The sequence below is a fragment of the Gopherus flavomarginatus genome, chromosome 8 (genome assembly GCF_025201925.1).
Source record: "Gopherus flavomarginatus isolate rGopFla2 chromosome 8, rGopFla2.mat.asm, whole genome shotgun sequence".
NCBI lineage: Eukaryota > Metazoa > Chordata > Testudines > Testudinidae > Gopherus > Gopherus flavomarginatus.
The window spans coordinates 55,601,225-55,622,678 of NC_066624.1; the positions used below are offsets into that span (position 1 = coordinate 55,601,225).

The 21,454-nt window shown below is 45.7% G+C and overlaps 2 protein-coding genes and 1 long non-coding RNA gene across 5 annotated transcripts; all 3 read left to right on the top strand.

The window, feature by feature from the left end:
- Positions 1–117: 117 nt before the first annotated feature.
- On the top strand, positions 118–19,861 carry CMC4 (C-X9-C motif containing 4). Its single transcript, XM_050965738.1, has 3 exons — positions 118–257; positions 15,684–15,751; positions 18,415–19,861. Exons 1-3 carry the CDS (start codon positions 130–132, stop codon positions 18,582–18,584), a joined length of 366 nt encoding a protein of 121 aa, XP_050821695.1. The 5' UTR covers positions 118–129; the 3' UTR covers positions 18,585–19,861.
- On the top strand, positions 358–5,573 carry LOC127057090 (uncharacterized). Of its 2 annotated transcripts, XR_007775993.1 has the most exons (4): positions 358–454; positions 2,405–2,546; positions 2,957–3,127; positions 3,234–5,573. It is a non-coding gene; the product is annotated as an uncharacterized LOC127057090 (long non-coding RNA). The 2 variants fall into 2 exon arrangements; XR_007775992.1 differs by lacking the exon at positions 358–454 and having other exon boundaries at positions 1,404–2,546.
- On the top strand, positions 13,577–15,729 carry MTCP1 (mature T cell proliferation 1). Of its 2 annotated transcripts, none has more exons than XM_050965741.1 (4): positions 13,577–13,881; positions 13,986–14,156; positions 14,309–14,360; positions 15,684–15,729. In XM_050965741.1, the coding sequence occupies exons 1-3, from the start codon at positions 13,762–13,764 to the stop codon at positions 14,354–14,356; spliced, it is 339 nt and encodes a 112-aa protein (XP_050821698.1). In that variant the 5' UTR covers positions 13,577–13,761; the 3' UTR covers positions 14,357–14,360; positions 15,684–15,729. The 2 variants fall into 2 exon arrangements, with proteins under 2 accessions (XP_050821698.1, XP_050821697.1); XM_050965740.1 differs by lacking the exon at positions 15,684–15,729 and adding an exon at positions 14,442–14,539 and having other exon boundaries at positions 13,586–13,881.
- Positions 19,862–21,454: the final 1,593 nt, after the last annotated feature.

Here is a 21,454-nt window from a genome sequence, read left to right on the forward strand (position 1 = left end):
GCGGGTCACGCCGCACGTAAGAGCCGGCTCTTCGCGGCCAATCCCAGCGCAGCCTGAAAAGTCAACAGCCAATGGCCCTCTCTAGGGGCAGTTCAACTTCCGGTCAGGCTGTCGGAAGAGTCCGGCCACATGCCTGAGCTGAGGCACTTCGGTTCCGGCGCTTCGAACCCTCCGTTGTGGGCTGCGGAGAGCGGAGTCCGCGGGCGGGGGCTGTGTGCGCTGGCCGCTGGGTCTCCGAACCGCCCGGGGCCCAGGAGGTACAGAGGAAGGGTGGACAGGAGGAGGGGTTTGAGCGGCGCACACGGTGATGGCCGTTAGCTGGCTGGGGGCTGCAAGTAGGTCACTAGGAGGGGCGGGGCAGGGCGTCTCCTCAGCTGCATGCGTCCCGCTGGGGCCGGGCTGGCTGCTCCCCCCAGGCTGGGCCATTTCGAGGACGGAGGCAGCCGATGTCTCAGTGAGACGCAGGAAGTCGGGGGCGAACGTGGGGTCCGCGCCCTCCAGTGTGCAGAGGGATCGGCTCCCCTACTCCCATGGGGAAGAGCAGGGAGGGAGGCTAAGGAGAGGTCTCGCAGGCCCCTGGGGACATTGGAGGCTGCACCCCCCAATAACTCCTGCTAGGGGTAGTGGGGCAGGACGGGGCAATGTGCCCTGACAGGGGCAGCTTTGCCATTGGCACCTAGGGCGCTGGGTGACCATCATGCCCTACCTCGCGCAGAACAGGGTGGGCAAAGGCTGAGCAGCTGGTTTGCATCTGACATGCTTGCAGTGCAGTGCCCCCACGCCCGCAGGCCTGGCTCAGTCACTTGCAGGGAGTGGGGACTCTTAATTTGGCAGAGGTTTCAAGGTAGATTTTAAAGTCTCATGGTGAAGGGGTTCAATTGCCTTTGGGCATCAGTGAGCTATATCCTGAGAGGGTCTGTCCCACACTGGATCCCCTTGTGAAGCCCTTTTGCACCTGAATTGCATGCTCACTGTGACTTCAGCTTCATGCCCTCCAGTAGTCTGGTGGCCAAGGGTTGGTAAATGGCTGCACAGTGATCAGAAAGCATTGATGGGGATGGTTCTGCATGGGGGGAGGCCAGTAATGCCAAGTGAATCTGCAACACATTTTGCCTTCAAATGCCATAATTTCTCTCTCCTCCCCTTTTATATATGCCTGTGCTCATCCTCTCCTGCTTGTTGGCTACCATGCCCTATTTCTGCCTTGCTCTTTCCTTGCTGTGCTCCATTTGCCTTCCTCTCATCTGATCCCATCAAACCTAGATCATCCATTCCTAACTTCTGCTCAACTCTCTGATTGGTAAACCTCTTCTATCCCTGAATAATTTGAGCAGAGTGGAAAGCTGAGTGTCTGTCAGATGCCTCTGCTCTATGCAAGTACTCCAGGTAGAGTTGAGAGTGGTTAAATTAGTGGTTAAATGTGTTGTAATGGCTCACCTGACTCATGGCTCTTGCATGTATGGCTGGTTTAGGGTAGATGGGCTATAGTTTCAGATGAGCTCAGTTCCCATATAGGCAACTAAATGAAATGGCCATATTTTTAAATCGGCACCAAACAGATTCCAATGAAAACAATAGGAGGTGCAGAATGCTGCAAACTTTTGAAAAACTGGCCACTTACTAAAGTGCCTAAATGGTAGCTGAACTCTTCTGAAAATCTGACCTGACCCCTTCTTGAAATACAATTTACTACAATTAACAACTACAAAATGTTTCACATGGGCACAGACTGTTTAGCACTCAATGAACTGTAGCTCTGGCCATCATCTGAGATGCAGCTAGAACAATTTCTTCATCTTTCCTTGTAAATTATTTATTGTATCAATCTTAAAAGCTAATAAATTATGTTTATCACACGATCTAGCCCTCCTACCAACCATTTTCATGCCTATACGTGAAAGCCACTGGTGTCCTAGGACTCCTTTAAACTTCAACAGCCTGATACTGAGATGGGCTGAACACCTGCACTCCTCTGCAAACCTATTGATAGGACATAGGATCAATGATAATAGATAGATTCTTTAATTCTGAAAATTTCAGGCTGGATAGTGATTCTGTTTAGAGTATGGAACAATATGGGGCTAAACCACATTGTGTAGAAAATAAGGAACAGTTCTTATATTGTAAAATAAATAGTAAGTAACCTCATGTCTCCTTTCTGCTGCTGCTTCCTACGAGCTGTTTGATTGCCTTCTCTGTATAATCAAGAAAGGAGTTTTGTATGTTTTCTCCCTTCAAGTTATTCTCAAGGTTTTAGGTATGATCCTTCCTGCTCTTTACTTCTTCAGATCACATCCATGTTTCTCTTCTGTGTTAGCTTTTTTATTTTTAAAGAAAGATATTTCTTACTCCAGTTCCGTGTCCTCAAGACCAAGCTGCCACTAACTAGGAATCTTGTTGGCAGTCTCACACAAGAGGGACAGGACTGAGTGGGCCATGGGGACTGAATTCACCTGTGGAATTCAGGGCAGAGTTGGAGCACATTTCGGAGTCAGCAAATAGTCTGGAAGCATGTGCAATTCTATGGGCTCATTAATGATAGAAAGGTAAGGGAGGTGTCATTTGATTCATAAAAATCTACAGGATCACAATTTCAGTGGTGTCACCCTCTGAAGCATGGCGGGGGGACTCGCTCCCCCTCCCCACCCCACTCCAAATCCTCCAGTTGGTGGAATTTTTTGATAATACATTGTCATCAGAAATGGGTTAAGTTGGATATCATTTGAAAGCCCTTTCTTTCACAAAACACAAATGTACCCAACATGATAAACCTAGAACAATTGTGTAGATATACATTAGAGAAAATGTTTAAAAATCAACTTTTAAAAATTATACTTTAACACAGGCATGTCAAACATGCAGCCCTCACAAAGCTAGATCATGGCCCTTGACTGACTGTGCTGTGTCATCAGTTAATGCCAGAACTGGATACCTGATTAATTTTTTGATGTTACAGATTACTATAAATGGAAGGAGTACTTCGAGTTGATTTGCCATCATTGGCAAAAAAGAAGCAGTTCAGTTGTATCGACTATCGGCTTTGTTTTTTATGCCAAAAGAGTTGTAATGAGGCACTGGTTAAGATGTCAGCATCAAGTCAGAAATTACTGGAATCCATCTGCAAATGGTATGCACATCGTTACATAAAATACATTATATAATTTAATTAATTACAATCGCAAAGTAATTTATTGCAAAATCCTTGTTTTTACTTTGGTCTTGATCCTTTTTAGGCATTAGTGTGCAGATGAAGAGTAACATCTAGTAGCTGCATCTTTGGAGAATACCACCGTGGAGAACTGGGTTAAACAAAATGCTTCAGTGGCACCTCGCATGCTTATAAGAAGTGCGCCCATAAACTGAATTTGGAGAGGCTGGAGAGAAAGTACATCAAGCACCCAGGAAAATGTTGAAGATGCCAAGATGAGTGCCATCTGTGGGCGAGTCTTTGCTGTTCTTTATTTGATCTGTCAGGACTGCTAATTGGCATTTGTACCTCACAGCACTGGAAGACTTTGTTAAATACTTCTTTGCTGTAGATTTAACCAGCTATATTGTGATGATTGCCTGGTACCTCCCTGAAATAAGAGGTGTAGAAAAATGGAGGAATTTTGAAAGGGAAATTGGGTTGTTAAAAGGCCGCCAGCTCCCTTCTGTGCACTTGGTTCAGATGAAGCCCTAGAACAGTGGTTCCCAAACTTGTTCCACTGCTTGTGCAGGGAAAGCCCCTGGTGGGCTGGGCCGGTTTGTTTACCTGCCACGTCTGCAAGTTCAGCCGATTACGGCTCCTAGTGGCCGCGGTTTGTGGCCGCGATTGGCTGAACCTGCGGATGCGGCAGGTAAACAAACCGGCCCAGCCCACCAGGGGCTTTCCCTGCACAAGCGACGGAACAAGTTTGGGAACCACTTTCCTAGAACATAAAAATAGAGCAACGAAAGTGAAGGGGGGTAGAGTGGGCATAACACAGTATCCAAAGGCTCTTTCACAGTTTTTCCTGACAAATCCAGAACTACATCCATCAAGTTTTCAATGAAACATTAAGCATGACTGGGATGACTTCCCCAGAAAAAGCCAAGCTCCATCTAAATTCATTAGGTGCAGTTATATGCCAAGAAGGGGCAATTTTAAAGCTACAGGATGGCAACCTGTTTGGGCCGGAGCTCATTAATATTATGATAAAAACAGTCTTCAGTAATGAGATAACTGAAGATGTCAGTCAGATGCATACTTCTGGTCATGATTTGTATGAAACCTTTAAAACCCAAAGAATTATTCCAGGCTCTTTCAAACTATGGGCTCCAGTCAAGAAGAACAGACTAAAGCTGTGCTCTTATATAAGAGATAAAGTCAGAGTGAAGGTGGCAGGGACGATTACTGAGTTAACCACACATAGGACATTGTTTGCTCTTCTCCAGGTTGTGTCCAGATCTCAAAATGATGTTGATATGTGAGACTTTGAAAAAAGTACAAGTTCTCTGTGGTACCAAAATTGATGTTTGAACGTGATAGAACAATGTGTATGTGCCAGGCGAAAAGCAAACTAATGCACATCTTCCATTGTGTTCCTAAGCCACCACCTATTAACAATGTGACCGGGACCTTATACCAGCAAAGGCCTTTCAGCATAGCAATCATAGATGCTATGGTTGAGATATATGCTCTCAACAAACCAGAAACTGTTAATACCTGCCAAGATTTGGCTGAACACTTCATTATGAAGCTACAGAGAAAATACTGGATGTATGACAAAGTCCCCCTTGCATTTGATATGTATGCAGAGAAAGCAATGAAAAATAGTACCAGGAAGAAGACACTCCATGATATTACAACTGTCCAATACAAAATAATTGACTCCACAAACTTCTCCAATGTCACAATGGAAGATTGACTGGAAAGACCAAATTGTCTTATTGGAAGGCATTTGATTAAGCCTCCAGAGACTTTCCTCACTCTTAAGATACTCGGAACAGCTGAGAGAGTCACTGATGAGGTCATAAATGCACTGGAGGCATTTGTATGCTGAGTTTATCATTTTAAGACCATCAGGACAACACTCGCAGAGCTACATAGATGGATGTTTTCCAAGAAGCAGACAAATGGAGAAAAATTGCCACTGACAAGGGGTGCGTTTATACCTGCTAACACCAAGGCAAATTATTGAGTAATGGAATGGCTCCAGAATGATTGAACACATCCAAAACTATTCTCCCTATGGATGAGTCTTGTTGTGTGTGAAATACCATATACTCCTGAATTAATCCTTCAGCTAATCAAATGCTCATCTGCAAATACCAGATGCTCACTCTGTAAATGTTTGGCCATCAGCCTGTCTTGTATGGAGATGTGCGAGTGTGGTGTGGACAAAGGTCAGTGTGACAGCATGTCTAGCAGTGGTGCCGTAGACTGAGATGACATGGATGGTGATTTTGCTGAATAAATGTTTTCAATCCTGCAAGTCAAGGCTAACTTCTCTAGAATTACCAAAGATCAATGTCTTTTTTTTTTTTTTTTTTATGTAAGCATTGCATTCCTGCGTTGAAGTATCATTAAATAAAGTTGATTTTTAAGCATTTTCTGAAACATAATTGTTTTAGGTTTGTCATATTGGATACCATTATATTTGTGAGAGAAAGGGCTTTCGAGTGATACCCATCTCAACCCATTTCCAACATTACCCTGTTATCAAAATTTCCACCGACTGGAGGACCTGGAGCTAGGGGGAGGAGGATGCAAGTTCCTGCCTGTCGCAGAGGATACCATTGAAATTATGATTATGTAGATTTTTATGAATCAACTGGCACTTCGCTGTCACTAACTTGCCCACAGAATGAGATTTTAGTACGTTACACTCCCAGACTAAAATGGAAACTTGCACAGCTGCTGCTCATGCTGTACCTTTCACTAGCACCACATTCATACCAAATAAGTATACATCTGTATTTTCCTAATCCAAGCATAGTCTAATAGTATTTGTAGACTTTGTGGGAGATGTTACAGTCACACCACCTTGTGCTGTGATCCTGTTAGATTTAGCTAAACAAAATCAAACTGGGTCAGTACTTGGATGATAGACCACTAAGGAAAACTGTAGGAAGTAGAGTTGGTGATCCAATAGGTGTCAGCCAGTGTGGAACTGAACTGATTCTCCAATGTGGTGTTGGGGAGAACTGTGCTCTTGGAAGTTCTGTCTTTCGAATGACACACAAAATCAAGATCTTGAGCATTCGTGATCATTATGGAGTCCATGGAGTAGGGCAGTATCCTGGCCGAATTCCAACTTGGGTAATTACATTCTGCTCACTTAAGGTGTACAGTGATGATTTCCACATATCGGTGTTGGATAAAGTGACTCCTATGCATACTTTGAGATTCAATTCGAGTCTGTAAAGCACTTTGGGATCTTCCAGAATGAACGGTGCAATAGAAATGTCACCTTATCCTTTACAGATCGTTCCAGAAAGCCTCGTGTTGAATGACTTCAGTGCTGATTTCCTTGAAGTGCCAGTGTTCCAATTCATTATTTGGTATGTCCGAGGTGTATAGGATAGCAAGGGAGTGTATTTTTCCTATGTACATTGCACTGAGGCAGTTAATAATTTTTCTCTCTCCCTGAACTCTCCTGTTTTTGTACCCAGATTTGATTACTTGCATGCAATGTTTGCCTTATACATCCACAAGTTTTCTGGATGAGATCACTGTATTTCACTGGGATATTGCTTCTAGTCTATAGCAGGTAGAACTTACATTGATTAGGTCTTAATTCTTTTACTCCACGTTAAAGATAGAACCAAGAAAAAATGGTTACTCACCTTGTAACTGTTGTTCTTCGAGATGTGTTGTTCACGTCCATTCCAATTAAGTGTGTGTATGCATGTGCACGGTAGCCGGAAGATTTTTCCCCTAGCAGCATCAGTCGGGTAGGTCTGGGCACCCCCTGGAGTTGCACCTTCATGGCGCTCAATATAGAGCCCTGCTGACCCGCCACCCCCTCAGTTCCTTCTTGCCAGCTACTCCAACAGAGGGGTAGGAGGAATGGACACGAACAACACATCTTGAAGAACAACAGTTACAAGAAAGTGAATAACCGTTTTTTCTTCTTTGAGTGTGTGTTCGTGTCCATTCCAATCAGATGACTCTCGAGCCCAGATTCAGGAGGTGAGGTTGGAGTCGTCCACTGATTGGAGCACCACTCTTCCAAAGGCCGCATCATCTCTGGCCTGTTCGGTGATTGCATAGTGCATGATGAAAGTGTAAATGGAGGATGATGTTGCTGCTCTGCAGATTTCCTGGGTGGGAACCTGCACCAGGAACCCTGTTGAAGAGGCCTGAGCCCTGGTGGAATGCACAGTGATGGAAGAAGCAAGTACTCCTGCCAGATTGTAGCACTCCTGGATGCAGGACGAGATCCATGACGAAATCCATTTAGAAGAAACAGAAAGACATTTCATTCTGTCTGCCACTGCCATGAATAAGGGCACTGAGTTTCGGAACGGTTTCATTCTCTCAGTGTAGAAGGCTAGTGCTCTGTGGACATCCAATGAGTGAAGTCTTTTCCCCCTGCCGCCAGGGCCGGCTCCAGCTCTTTTGCCACCTCAAGCAGTGGGGAAAAAAATTGAGCTGCTGCAGAAGTGCCGCCGAAGATGAAAAGATGGAGTGAAGGACCCACTGCTGAATTTCCGCCAAAGACTAAAATGGAGCGCCGAAGTGCCGGACATGTTGCCCCTATAACAGACAGCTTCCTTTGCTGGTGCCTGAAGCCGGCCCTGCCTGCCACTTGAGTGTGGCTTAGTATAGAATACCGGTAGAAGATATTCTGGTTGGTGTGAAACTGGGAAGCAGCCTTCAGGAGGAAAGCCGGGTGAGGTCTGAGCTGGACCTTGTCCTTATGGAACACAGTGTAAGGAGGATGAGGATGAGGTTATTGCTACCAGAAATGCTACCTTGTATGAGAGATGGAGCAGGGAGCATGTCGCCAAAGGTTCAAAGGGCGATCCCATGAGTCTGGAAAGGACCAGATTGAGGTCCAAAGCTGGGACAGGCTGCTGGAAATGCGGGTATAGCCTGTCGAGCCCTTTAAGGAAATGGCTGACCGTAGATTTGGCAAAGATCGAGTGGCCCTCTGCACCTGGATGAAAGGCAGAGATGGTGGCCAAGTGATCCCTTATTGACGACATGGACAGCTCCTACTGCTTGAGATGGAGGAGATAGTCTAATATAAATTGCACAAAGGCGAGCATCAGGGGTGAATGATGCTGCACTGACCAGACTGAAAATCTCTTCCACTTAGCAAGGTAGGTAGCCCTGGTGAAGGGCTTTCTACTGCCCAGGAGGACTTGCCTAACAAAGTCTGAGTAGGAGAGCTCCACTGGGCTCAACCATGGAGCTTCCACGCCATGAAATGCAGCAACTCTAGGTTCGGATGTTGGAGACCCCCATGATCCTAAGTTAGTAAGTCTGGGAAGAGCGGCAAAGTGACTGGAGCTTCCATGGACATTTTCAGGAGTGATGTGTACCAGTGTTGGCAGGGCCAGGCTGGAGCTATCAGAATCACCAAAGTTTCTTCCCTCCATATCTTGAGTACTTTGTGAACCAGAGGGATGGGTGGGAATGCATATAGGAGATGGCCTCCCCGTGGGAGGAGGAACACTTCCGTGATGGATCCTGGGCTGTGATTCAGGAAGGAGCAAAACTGCTGACACTTCCTGTTGTGTTGTGTGGCGAACAGGTCTATCTGGGGAAAACCCCACTGATAGAAAATTGAGTTAAGGATGTCCGGGCAAAGGGACCACTCATGGATGTGGAATGACCTGCTGAGATGAATTGCCAACTCATTCTGTACTCCAGGGAGCTACGATGCTTGCAGGTGTATCAAGTGTTCTACACAAAAGTCTCACAGCATGAGGACTTCCTGGCACAGGGTAGAGGAGCATGCAACCCCATTTGTTGATATAAAACATCGCCATGGTGTTGTGTATCAGTCGTGACAGACATCTCCTTTCTAGGTGTGCTCAGAGAGACTGGCATGCCAGACATACAGCTCTCTGACATTGATGTGGAGAGCAAGATCTGCCTGAGACCAGAGGCCTTGGGTTCTGAGGTCTTCCAAATGTGCCCCCCAACCCAAGTCTGACGTGTCCTTCACTAGCGAGAGAGATGGCTGAGGGCTGGTCAAAGGGACCCCTGCACATACTACCTGTAGGTCGAGCCACCACAGGAGGGAGTCATGTACCAGGCGAGGCAGAGTTACAGTCCTGTCCAAACTGACCCGGGCTGGCCGATACACTGACACCCGCCATGACTGAAGAGGTCGAAGTCTGGCATGCTGTACTATGTAGGTACAAGCTACCATGTGTCCTAGAAGTTTTAGGCATTTCCATGCTGTGGTGGTGGGACACTGTCTGAGACCTTGAATAATGTCACCCAGGGCTTGAAATCTCGCTTCTGGAAGTAAATGCCCTGGCGTATGTTGATTCCAGTACCATCCCTACAAATTCTGTCATCTGAACTGGGGACAGCATTGATTTCCTCTTGTTCAGTAGCAGGCCCACTTCATCGAAAGAAGCTCTTATGAAGATGAACTTCATTTCTACTTGAGTCCCTCGACCTGTACCTGTCGCCTGTGGAGGAACGTGGCTACGACTGCCATGCACTTGGTGAATACAAGGTGTGGCTGACAGGCTGAATGGGAGGACTATATACTGGTAGTAGGTGGTGTTCACCACAAACCTGAGGTATTTTCTGTCGGACTGAGTTATTATTATGTGAAAGTATGCATCCTTCAAGCTGAGGGTGGCATACCAGTCTTCTGGATCTAATGAAGGGACATTGAAGGATGGTGGAAGGGCGGGAGGGTACAGAAGAGGATGGAATATCCCCTCTCTACTGTGCAGAGCGCTCAGCAGTCTGAAGTGATACAGGACCAAGAACAGTAGAAAGGGGACAGTCAGGATGAAAAGGTAAGGCAGGGTAGATCCAGTTTTTGTTCTGGTGTGCTGTCCTCAACTGCACTTCAGAAGGCCTGTTTTGGGCCAGAAGGTGGCTTGGATTGGCCAGAACCCTGGCCTGATGACGGATGTGGCCTTTTCCTGCCACTCCTCTTCCTCCTCTTGGAACCATCCTGATGGTTCTGCTGGTAGAAGCACAGAGAAGGTTGTGGTCTAAAATGCTTCTGCTGCGTAGCAGGAGTATGGAGACCCAATGATTTGAGAGTGGTTCTTGAGTCCTTTTGGCTATGCAGCCTTTTGTCTGTTTTCTCGGAAAAGAGAGCTGAATCCTCGAATGGGAGGTCCTGAATATTCTATTGGATCTCATATGGCAGGCCCAAGACCTGGAGCCAGAAGCCCCTTGTCATGGCTATGCCCGTAGCTGCATCTGTGCCATCCAGTGCGGATTGTAGCGAAGCTCGTGAAATGAGCTTTCCCTTCTTCACCAGAGCCGAAAACTCGCTGCAGAAGTCCTGCAGCATCAGCTCCGCAAATTTCACCATTGTCTCGAATGTGTTTATAGTAGTACCTGCTGATAGGTAAAGGTCAAGTCGTTTTGCCTCCTGATTTCTTTGGGGAGGGTCCGTGGAAGCCCTGGCATTCATGTTAGTTGGCAGCATCAATAATGAGAGAGTCAGGTGGGGGATACGCATACAAATGCTCGTAGCCCCTGGATGGTACAAAGTAGCACCTTTTGTTGTGCTTAGCTGTAGGGGGCAATGAGGCTAGGGTCTGCCACAAAGTTTTTATGGTGTCAGAGATGATCTTTATAAGAGGCAAGGTGATACGTGCAGGTCTGGAGGGGGTAAGGATGTCTACCATTGGATCTGCGTCCTCCACTACCTCCTCTGCCTGAATGCCCACGCCCTGGGCAACCTGCCACAGCAATTGCTATAGAACCCTGCTGTCTTCCAGGACTGGGGCTGTAGCCAGGCCCGCCAGCGCCTTGTCCAGTGAGGGTGAGGAAGAGACCCCCGTAAGGGGTGGCTGCTCCCTTCCTTCTGCACCCAAAGGGTCCCGCGGCACCTGGATTTCTTGGGCCGGTGCCGACTCAGATGGAGTCGTGCCCCTCGGTGTCAGGACTGCATACGTCGGTGCTGAAAGTGTAATCGGTGCCGAGCCTGTCATCGGTGCCGGAGCCCTTGTCAGTGTTGGAGACATCGGAGCCGAAACAACTGGAGCTGGTGCAGGCGGCGATGGGAATCATGGAATCATAGAATTTCAGGATTGGAAGGGACCTCAGGAGGTCATCTAGTCCAATCCCCTGCTCAAAGCAGGACTAATCCCCAGACAGATTTTTTTCCCCAGATCCCTAAATGGCCCCCTTAAGGATTGAACTCACAACCCTGGGTTTAGGAGGTGAGTGCTCAAACCACTGAGCTATCCCTCCCCTCCCAGGTGGCAATGCAGCTATCCCTGATCCTGCCAATGCCAACGGTGCTGGCGGGGGTACAAACATGGCTGAGGCCACTGACGTTGCCCTGGGATGTGACCCTTGGCTCTGACCTTGGCTTTGATGAAAAGCCCAGAGAGTCCAAAATGGCCATTGCTCCGGGGGCTGCCATTGCACGGGCCATGGTGCCAGGTAAGAGTGCCGGTCCTGTGCTGACACTCCTACGGGACCAATAGGAGTCCAACTCTGTGGTGTCTGAAAAAGAGGACCACGGAAGAGGGGTATTTCTAGGCGTCAACTGTTTGTGCTGAGGGCTCGGGAACCGGCGCAGCTGCTGGGTCTGTTCTGGTGCCTGGGATTGGCACACTGGGGGTGGAGATCAGCGGGGCATCATGGCAAGCTTTCTCCCTGAAGGTGCTGGGGGAGTGACCAGTGCTGGTGACCTGTCCAGTCTAGGAGGGGAGAATGCTGCCGTGAGATGAAGCAATTCTTGGGCTGCCTCGAATGCCTCTGGAGTCAAAGGGAGGTGCAGCTCCTGGCTTGGCCTTGGTGAACAAAGATGGTCCAGACTTAACTGCCCTTCCATGTGGGCAGGAGTCGACGCAACCATCACCGGTGGTGGAGCGGAAGTAGTGTGGCCCAACTTGGGTCTCACAACGGCTGGCTCCTTAGGCCTAACAGGGAGAACGACTGCTCTCTGGCCTCTTCTTCTGCGGTACTGGCAATTGAGAACGGTGCGTGCATGTGGCATGTGAGCCATGAATGGAGCTGGGACGGTACCGTGAGTACTTGTCCTTAGAATCATAAAATATCAGGGTTGGAAGGGACCTCAGAAGGTCATCTAGTCCAAACCCCTGCTCAAAGCAGGACTAAGAACAACCCAGCACCAGTGCTTGTGCTGACGGTGCCAGAGCTCTCCGCACTGAGGAACTTGGCATAGAGTCGGTCGACCCGCAGTCAGACTGAGGGCGGAGTGCAGCCTCCATTAACAGGACCTTCAGGTGCTGATCTCTATCCTTTAATGCCCTGGGCTGAAAGGTCTTGCAGATGGCACAATGATCCTTCCGATGGTTCTCTCCTAAATGCTTCAAACACGAAGTGTGAGGATCGCTTCTGGGCATACATGTGCCACAGACTTCGCAGGCTTTGAAGCCTGGAGAGCCTGGCATACCCTGGTGTCAAGAGAGTGTAGAAGGGGAACCATCCCTCCCCGCGCAAAGAAAACAATCTAACACTGAGGGCTACTGACTATTTAATTAACACTACAGAGCTAATGAAAACTATATATATAAACTGCTAAATGCACTTGCTAAGACAAGAGCACAGGAAAATTCCAGCTAATTGTCATGGCGGTAAGAAGGAACTGAGGGGGTGGTGGGTCGGAAGGGCTCTATATTGAATGCCCTAAAGGCGCAACTCTAGCGGGCTCCCAGACCAACCCAACAGATGCTGCTATGGGAAAATCTTCCAACTACCATGCATGTGCATGCGCACACACCTGATTGGAATGGACTTGAACAAGCACTCAAAGAAAAATACACTGTTTTGGTTACCTTATGTAGTTCTAAGGAGAGTAGTTTTCTTGACCTTCATTATGTTAAGGTCAGCTTATGCCAGACTTCAGAGGGCTGATAAATTTGAAGAATCCCAATAGAAAAAGCCACCTCAGTGACTAACATTCTGTTGCCTTCGCTGGTATCAGTAAGTGGTATCAATTAGCAGCTAAAATCTGAAATGCACAAAGTAGTAATGGCTATTGACAAGAAGCTTGTAAATGAATGGGCAGTTCTGCCAGCCTTTCAAAGAGATTTGATGATTCAGCATGGCTGCACTGCAAGTGCCAAGTATGAGATAATCAGACCTGCAGAGCTGTATGCTGCATAGGCAGGATTGTTTCTGGAATGACTTTGGTTCTTTCTAAGCTACTTTCACCTCTTGTTGGTTGCCAGTCCTGCCTTTGGCAGCATGAGCATCATTGGCTCTGGACTCTTGTTTAAAGGCACTTTGTAAAATAATGTATTGTTTGCACAAAGCCTGTTTCTTAATTAGAACTGTTAATGGAATAAGTAATGCCGATTGTAAAGGGATGTAATGATGGTTATATAGCACTTTCATCCCAAAGGATCCCAAAATGCCTTACGAGCTATATACAGCCACATATGCTCCAAAGTAGGAGCATCTTATGACATTTGGGTATCTCGTTAGTTTCGTGAATTGACTTTTGGGTATGTTGCTAGTAACTCTTTTTGTGAGCACACGATGGCGCCGTTGAAACCAGGTAGTTTTCAGGCCTAACAGTTTGCTCCGTGAATTTGTTCAGAGCTGAGGGGAAACATGCGTGTGTCCTGTGTGTTGATGCTGCATGCCTAGTGGGAGTGTCATAAATGGTTGAGGGAATGGCAGAAGGAGGGGACGCCGGTGCTCCACCCATCCATCTGTGGGTGCGACGGGTAGGCGTCTACTGTGATGAACGCCGTAAAACATGGCTCGTGGCTGTGGAAGAGGCAAGTGACTTTCAAGCTTCTCAGTGATCATAGTTCTGACATTGTGGATGTCTTTACTGCACTGCTAATAGCTGATTATTCTTCTCTTGTGTACTTTCCCATAGGAGGCAGGTACCCTGAGGGCCCGGATTCAACGAGTTCGGGTCCCCCTGGGCGAGGCACTGCGACCCAGCCAACTTCCCCCATCGCAACTGCCTCACATGTGGCAGCTTTCCGAGGGCGAGCAGTACAGGGATAGTAACTCTCGCATTTGGGAGATACAGCACCACCTAATGGTAAGGCTGGTGGCAAACCTGAGTCATTCATGTTTGTGAAGTGATTTGAGATCACTGAGGAAAGGTGCTGTAGAAGGGCAAAGAAATATTATTATTGAGGTATATTAGCTCTTTGCCACAAAGTGTACTGAGCTTTTCCTTGTCATTTACAGATTGGGGGAGTTGAGGAGCTGCTGCTTAGACTCATGCCCAGTGATTAACCTGGTAAGTGTCACCATTTCCTCTCTTTCTTACTCTTCTTTAACTATATGTAGTGGTCCTTTAATATGAATTTTTGTCTTTCAGGAGCGGTGCCTCTAGGAAGATGTCCCTGTTTGTTTTGTACAATATATGATTCTCCCACCTCAGAGGTGGGAGGTGGCAGCTGTTTAACAGCACACAGCAGCACCACACAAGAGTTTAGGACAGGCAGTGAAGAAGAGTATCATGTCCAGTTGAAACTACAAGGGGCAGTTTTAGGTAGGCAGAATGTAATTTCCCTGACTGGAGTTTGGCCAGGATACTGGGGCTAATACCTCGCCTGTTTTGAAAAGTGCCATAGGATTGTTAATGACCATGGTCAGAATGTCTGTTTCATATCCTATCCACAAGACAGTACATCAGCATCTCCTAGCACTGTGTGGGGACTTTGGCTTAATGGTGGCTCAGAGGGAAGAATGATGCCCCAATGCCACTTCTGCAGCATCTGCATTTTCTTTGGAGTCTTCCATCCAACTACTAATCCCATCCACCTCTGCTTTCCTTTTGATCTCAAAGTGTCATGACAATAGGTCAAATTGTGTGTCAAAAATCCTATCTTAAAAAGGTTTGAGTCTGATAGGGTCATCTGCTGCATTTTTTGCTAGGTTGTTTTAATCTACCGATCGCCAAGACGTTTTGTTAAAAAAAGTAATTCTTTCTTAGGATCACAAAAATATGCTTTTATTTATACATTTCTCTCCAGAGGTAGTTATATGACAAATGCTGTTTCCCTAGCAGCGCCGCTCCCCCCAGCAATGTTGGTACATCCAAAGATATTTGAGCATAATAAGCTCTACCTGAATTGAACTGTTAAACTAAGACAGCCATGTTCATTTAAGCATCATTCAGATTCAGCGTGGGTGAGAGTTCACTAACTGCCAAATGGGAAAATAACTAGATTTGACCAGGAAGAGATCTTCAGGTTTTACAGGATGAACCCTTCAAGATACCCATCATCCACTTTTCATTCCTTGCCTAACTTTAGCTGTCCCCATTGATATCCTAGGGTGTTTAAAGCATTGTTGCTCCCTGGGCCAGTGGAGGACAGGAAAGGGGGAAGGCTCTGTGGTCAGATTGTGGAGATAAGAGATTCTTTGTGTGTCTCACAGTGACCCTAAAGCAGCATGAGACTGGCTTTGAATGAGGACCCATCCAGTTGTCCATTGTGATGAGGGTGTATGAGCAGGGAAAATGTGAGCTTTCTAGGGTCTTGCTAGTGCCTTGCCCAGCCCCTAGAGAAAACCCAAACCCCACTGTTTGTATAGTAACATTTTCCTATCATTCTAGTTCTGTGGATATGCCCCAGAAGGATCCCTGCCAGAAACAAGCCTGTGAAATACAGAAATGCTTGCAAGGTACCATGTGCAATGTTTTCTTTTTGGTGTCTTTTGTTTTGTTTTGTTTTGAAATTTAACCCCATCCTCCTTTCTCCCTAGCAAGAGGAATAAGGCAAGGACAAAAAATGACTTAGTTGCAAATGTAATGTAATTGTAAAATCAGATTTTAATATCACCACATTGCATTTGATTTGATGTAACTAAACTCCACTACTGTACGACAAAGAGTTTGTTATAATAAAGGATAGTACTTATTTGTGTGTCTGGAGATAGATATATAGGAGAGGCAGTGGTGGTATAGTATGGGGTAAAGTTTGCATTAACCTGAATTTTGGATGGTCACATTACTCACACGTAGTAAAATGAGCCACAGGTCACTCATTTTGGAAAATCCTAGGTGGGTGTGCGGGTTCTCTCCCGTGAGTTGTTCTTGCGAAGGCCCAGGATTTCACTCTGTCTTCCCTCCCCTGTTCCATGTATGTCTGCAGCCTGCAGGGGAAACTATGAGAGGCTATCTATGGAGGGATGCTGCTGAGCTATAGGTGTCGTCCTCATTAAGCCTAGATTCATCAGCCTCCTTGCTTTCCCAGTGGCTGAGAGGGGCTGGGATATGAATGAGAGTTAATTGGCCTGGACTCATTCCAGCTAACCTAAAAGGGATGCTCACTGATCAGGGAAAGCACCAGGAGCAACGTACCCTCCTTTAGTCTCTGCAGCTCCTGTTTACACACAGCAAGATGTACAGGTGACACAACAGGAGACCTGTGTCGCTCCCAGGCTAGATCACGGTCGTGGGCTCTAGTTGGGGTTACTCTGGAAGGATGTTGCTCTGGTTGCTCTTCCCCTGGAAAGATTCTGATGCCTGTTCTGGAATCCACAAGCTGCTCTTTATTAGTCTCTCATTGGGTCACTGTTTGCTCCTTCTTAGTCTTCAAAAAGCTTGGGAGAAAGATTATAGCAGTGCCTGTTTGGGCAGCGCAATCTCCGTCTCTTTTAACTAGGCTTGGCAGAATGAGTTTCATTGTTTTATAATTTCAATCAATAATTTTCATTTTTTTTCAATTTGTAACTATATTTTCAAAATTGCACAAAATTTTGGGGTTTAAACATTTTTATTTTTATCCATTTAAATTTTCACAATTACAGGAGATCAGGGGGGTCAGGGTCAGTGATTTAATGACAGTCAGTGTTGAAATTCGAAAAGATAAATTGACAATATATACAAGGTAAATATCCTTAAATCAAACTCTAGTAAGTTCTCAAGCAACATTTTTCTTACTTTGCCGATCTGGAAATTTTGATGATTATTGATTGGATGCATCAGCTTGTGTGTGTAGGGTGAAACTGTCACTAAATGTCATTTACCAATAAAAATCTAGTCCTTTCAAGCCTAATTTATAGGGGGAGGTAGGTAACCCCAGCGTGGTCACCAAAGCCTCCGGCCAGGAAAGCTTCCTGCAGACAGAGACTTTATTAGCTAGCGCCACTGTTCCACCTGCGGCAATAGCTGCTCAGTCATGCTAGGGGCTACCTCCCTCAAAATCCTCACATTCTTTGAAGGTGGTGGTCTGCCCTGCAAAGTGTTTTGGGATGTTACAGCATTGAACAAGCTGTGCTGCTGAGCCGAGTGTCAGTTTCAGAAAGTAAAGATTAAAGATGGCATTGGACAAGTAACATGTTCTGCAGAGCTTGAGAAGACTTAGCACCCTGGAGCATTATGGCTTCAAAAAGTGCCACAGCTATCGCTGCTTCTTAAAACCTGGGGTACTGTAGGTACTGGGAAGGGAAGGAGAGAGCTGTGTGGGTTTACATCCACTAGAAGGTTGCTTATTTCTAGTCTCAGCTCCTTTGAGCTAACTGAGGCACTGTGAGAAGAGGTATTTCATACAGGAAAGGGAGCAGGGGGCCTCATGCTGCTCTGCAGAGCTCTCTGCCTGCCCCCAAGGAATGATTCTTGCTGGTTGCAACCCATCCCTGGCCCCTCTTATGGGCCCAAAGGCCTCTTTGACTAACTTGAGTGAAAAAAACAAACCATGCATCATCTCTCTCTGCATTTGCACTATGTTCTTCATCTTGTGTCTAAGGTTTAAATTCAACTCTAATCATTTATAGAAGCTCTCCAGCTTACACAAGTGTTCCGTTCTGGAACGCCTTACATAAGTCGAATTTTGCATAAGTCAGGAATGAATCTCTGACAATTATGCAAAAAAAAGCTTACAGAACTTACGGAACTTTTTCTGTAGGTCCAGATTTCTTTAAATCGGGTTTGCGTAATCTGGGGAGCGTCTGCACAGGTGACCTCAGAATTGGATGGGGAATAAATCCGTGGGACAACAGAACCGAAGTCCAAACCCAGCTAGAGAGAACTGGGGTTGCAGGGCAGGCAATCAGTGAAGATTTGTTAATAAGTGTGACGTTCTCCACCTAGCAGTGGTAGATGCAACCCATCAGCTATACTCCCTCCATTAAAGTGAGTTATTTGCACCTCATCTCCTTAACACCATTTTCCCCAAACTAATACCTATTGCAGAGCAGGGGTGTGGATGGGATGGGGAAGTGGCCACAAGAGGATTAAGCTCAATCCACAATGTACAAGAACTTAACTGGGGTAGATGAACACCCTTTTTCATGCAGTTTGCTCTCTAGTGCAGGATTAGCATCTCCCTTCTTTTATTTTACAGCCAACAACTACCTGGAGGCTAGATGTGAGGCTGTGCTCCAAGAGATGCGAAGATGCTGCGCCCAATACCCCAAGGGCAGATCCATCTGTTGTTCGGGGTTTGAGAAAGAGGGAAGAGAGAGGGAGAAGCTTAAGGCAGCTTCAAATGGGATTCATGCAGCACCACAGTAACAGGCTGCAGCTCCAGGAGGTTATGGAGCGTGGCCCTCTCCTCAGACAAAGTAGCGTGCAAGTGGCAAATAATAAACAAACCTTCAGAGCTAAACCATGAGATTCAGGCTGAAGTGGAGGCCATCTCGAGGAGTAAAACTGTTAAAATAATGTATTATTCAGACTGATAAGGAAGCCAGAGAAGAATCCTTCTTAGAATAAAACGTCCTGTGCACCAAATGTAAAATGCAATACAATGGATGGGCTGTTTGTTTTCTATCCCAAACTATTGTGACTTAGAGTTTATTACTTCTCTCTAAACACAGTTTGTTTCTGATGCTTAATGTCCTCAGTAATCCATTCTCAATAAGAATTTGAGGGTAATATATAAAATGTATTCAGCCTTCTGGCATAGGACGTACAGGAAATAAGTTTAAGGAGATTCTACTGAATTTGATGCATTTAGCAAGATGATCTTTGAGTAGCGGAAGTATTCCTATCATTGAGCCATAGTTTCCCAAAGATGTGATCTGCATTTCTAGTGCTTAAAGCAAGAATAGGAGTCAGCTCTGGGGTTTATTCCTAGCTCTGCCACAGTTCCTCTGTGACCATAAGTCACTTCACCAAGGTGCCTGTTTCCTTAGTTCTGCAATGGGGTATTGGATTAATGATTAATTGGACCACATTGCACAATAGTATTTGTATGACCTTAAAGATGTTGCAGAAGCATTTTATTTCAGGGAGTGCTAAAGAAAGAGAATCTTTTAAAGCCGTATTTATGGAAAACCAAGGTGTTGGTATAAAATGGATTTTTATGATGTTGAGAACAGCAGTCATCTTGTATGACTGAACATCTCTAAGCAATATGATATGCAATGAATTTGTGAGACTGCAATGCCCCTTTACACATAATTCTGTCATACAAAGCCTAATCAACTTTGTGCACTTCAGGGTGAGCATTACACTATCAAGCACAACTTAGTTTTGAAATATAGGTTTTTATGAACAATAACAGACCGCTGCAGTTACTCAACATAATAGGCAGCTATATCAAAGCACATGTGACAGATCCATTTGTGTCTTGTATTCTAAATACCATGATACAAAATAAATGACTGGAATAATATGAGTTCTCGCTAGGGGTATTTATTGTTGTCTGGTTAGAGCATAACCTTTTCTCTCACATGGTCAGGCAGATTGGCTGATTTCATGATTAAGGCCCCCACCCGCAAATATTTGGAAACTGTTTGGTGTGTTTATATCCTGAGCCTGTAATAATAAATTAATTTGTCACAGGAGTAACCTAGGATCTTGTTTTGATTAAGAGCTAGGAAAGTAATGAAGTGAAGTGGCTTTGAAGCCCTTTTTCATATTTACCTCATTTCCCATTCAAAGAGAAGTTGCAGCAATACACAAAGCGCTGGCTAAAAGGTTTTTTACAGCCACAACTTTGCCTTAAGGACATCATAACTGCCCTACAGGGTCAGACTATGGTTCCTCTTACCCAATATCCTGTCTCTTTGACAGCGGCCAGTACCAGAACTTTTGGGGAGGGTGTACAACAGGTCAGTAATGGAGTGTCTTCCACTCCCAGCTTTGTCCCAAGCATCGGGTTCTGGCCCTGACCATTTTGGCAAATATCCAGTGATAGACATCCAGTTCTTTTGTGAACCAAGTTGTACTTTTGGCCATCACAATATCCCATGGTGATGAGTTTCACACAGTGCAGTTAATCTGTGGAAAAGTACTTCCTTGTTTGTATTAGATCTAGTGCATGTTAATTTTGTCAGCTGACCCCTGGTCTTTGTATTCTGTGTAAGGGTAAATAACATGTATTCACTTTTTGCATAGCCCTCTATCTCATCCACCCATAGTCATCTCTAAGCTAAACATTTTTGTCCTTTTCATCTTTGATAATCATTGTTGCCCTTCTCTAAACCCTTTCCAGTTTCCCTATATTCTTTTTGCGATGGGGCAACCAGAACTGGACACAGTACAGAGGGTGTGGCTGCACCATAGATTTATGTAGTGTCATTGAGACATTTTCTGTCCTTTCTAGCCCTTTCCTAATGCTTCCTAATAACTTTTTTGACTGCTGCTGCACATTGAGCAAATGTTTTCAGGGAACTATTAATGGTGCCACTTAGATCTCTTTTTTTAGACAGTAATAGCTAATTTAGAACCCACCATGTATCTATAGGTGGGATAATTTTCCCCACTGTGCATTACTTTGTATTAACATAAAAATTCATCTGCCAGTTTTATGAGATCCCTTTGTAACTCCTAGCCATCTGCTTTGGCCTTAGCTATCCTGCATACAGATGTGGTCTCCTCATCTCAAAAAAGATATACTGGCACTAGAAAAGGTTCAGAGAAGGGCAACTAAAATTAGGGGCTTGGAGAGGGTCCCATATGAGGAAAGATTAAAGAGGCTAGGACTCTTCAGCTTGGAAAAGAGGAGACTAAGGGGGGATATGAGAGAGGTATATAAAATCAGGAGCGATGTGGAGAAAGTGAGTAAGGAAAAGTTATTTACTTATTCCCATAATACAAGAACTAGGGGTCACCAAATGAAATTAATAGGCAGCAGATTTAAAACAAATAAAAGGAAGTTCTTTTTCATGCAGCCCACAGTCAACTTGTGGAACTCCTTACCTGAGGAGGTTGTGAAGGCTGGGACTATAACAGCATTTAAAAGAGAACTGGATAAATTCATGGTGGTTAAGTCCATAAATGGCTATTAGCCAGAATGGGTAAGGAACCATGTCCCTAGCCTCTGTTTATCAGAGGATGGAGATGGATGGCAGGAGAGAGATTACTTGATCATTGCCTGTTAGGTCCACTCTCTCTGGGGCACCTGGCATTGGCCACTGTTGGTAGAAAAATACTGG

What these genes read in the sequence shown, in the direction of transcription:
- MTCP1 (XM_050965741.1), top strand. Translation starts at nt 13,762, where the DNA reads ATGGTTGAGGGAATGGCAGAAGGAGGGGACGCCGGTGCTCCACCCATC. An exon ending in GGCTCGTGGCTGTGGAAGAG is followed by an intron (nt 13,882 to 13,985) that starts GCAAGTGACTTT and finishes ACTTTCCCATAG; the next exon opens with GAGGCAGGTACCCTGAGGGC. An exon ending in AGATACAGCACCACCTAATG is followed by an intron (nt 14,157 to 14,308) that starts GTAAGGCTGGTG and finishes TGTCATTTACAG; the next exon opens with ATTGGGGGAGTTGAGGAGCT.
- CMC4 (XM_050965738.1), top strand. Translation starts at nt 130, where the DNA reads ATGCCTGAGCTGAGGCACTTCGGTTCCGGCGCTTCGAACCCTCCGTTG. An exon ending in AACCGCCCGGGGCCCAGGAG is followed by an intron (nt 258 to 15,683) that starts GTACAGAGGAAG and finishes CTATCATTCTAG; the next exon opens with TTCTGTGGATATGCCCCAGA. An exon ending in AATACAGAAATGCTTGCAAG is followed by an intron (nt 15,752 to 18,414) that starts GTACCATGTGCA and finishes TTTATTTTACAG; the next exon opens with CCAACAACTACCTGGAGGCT.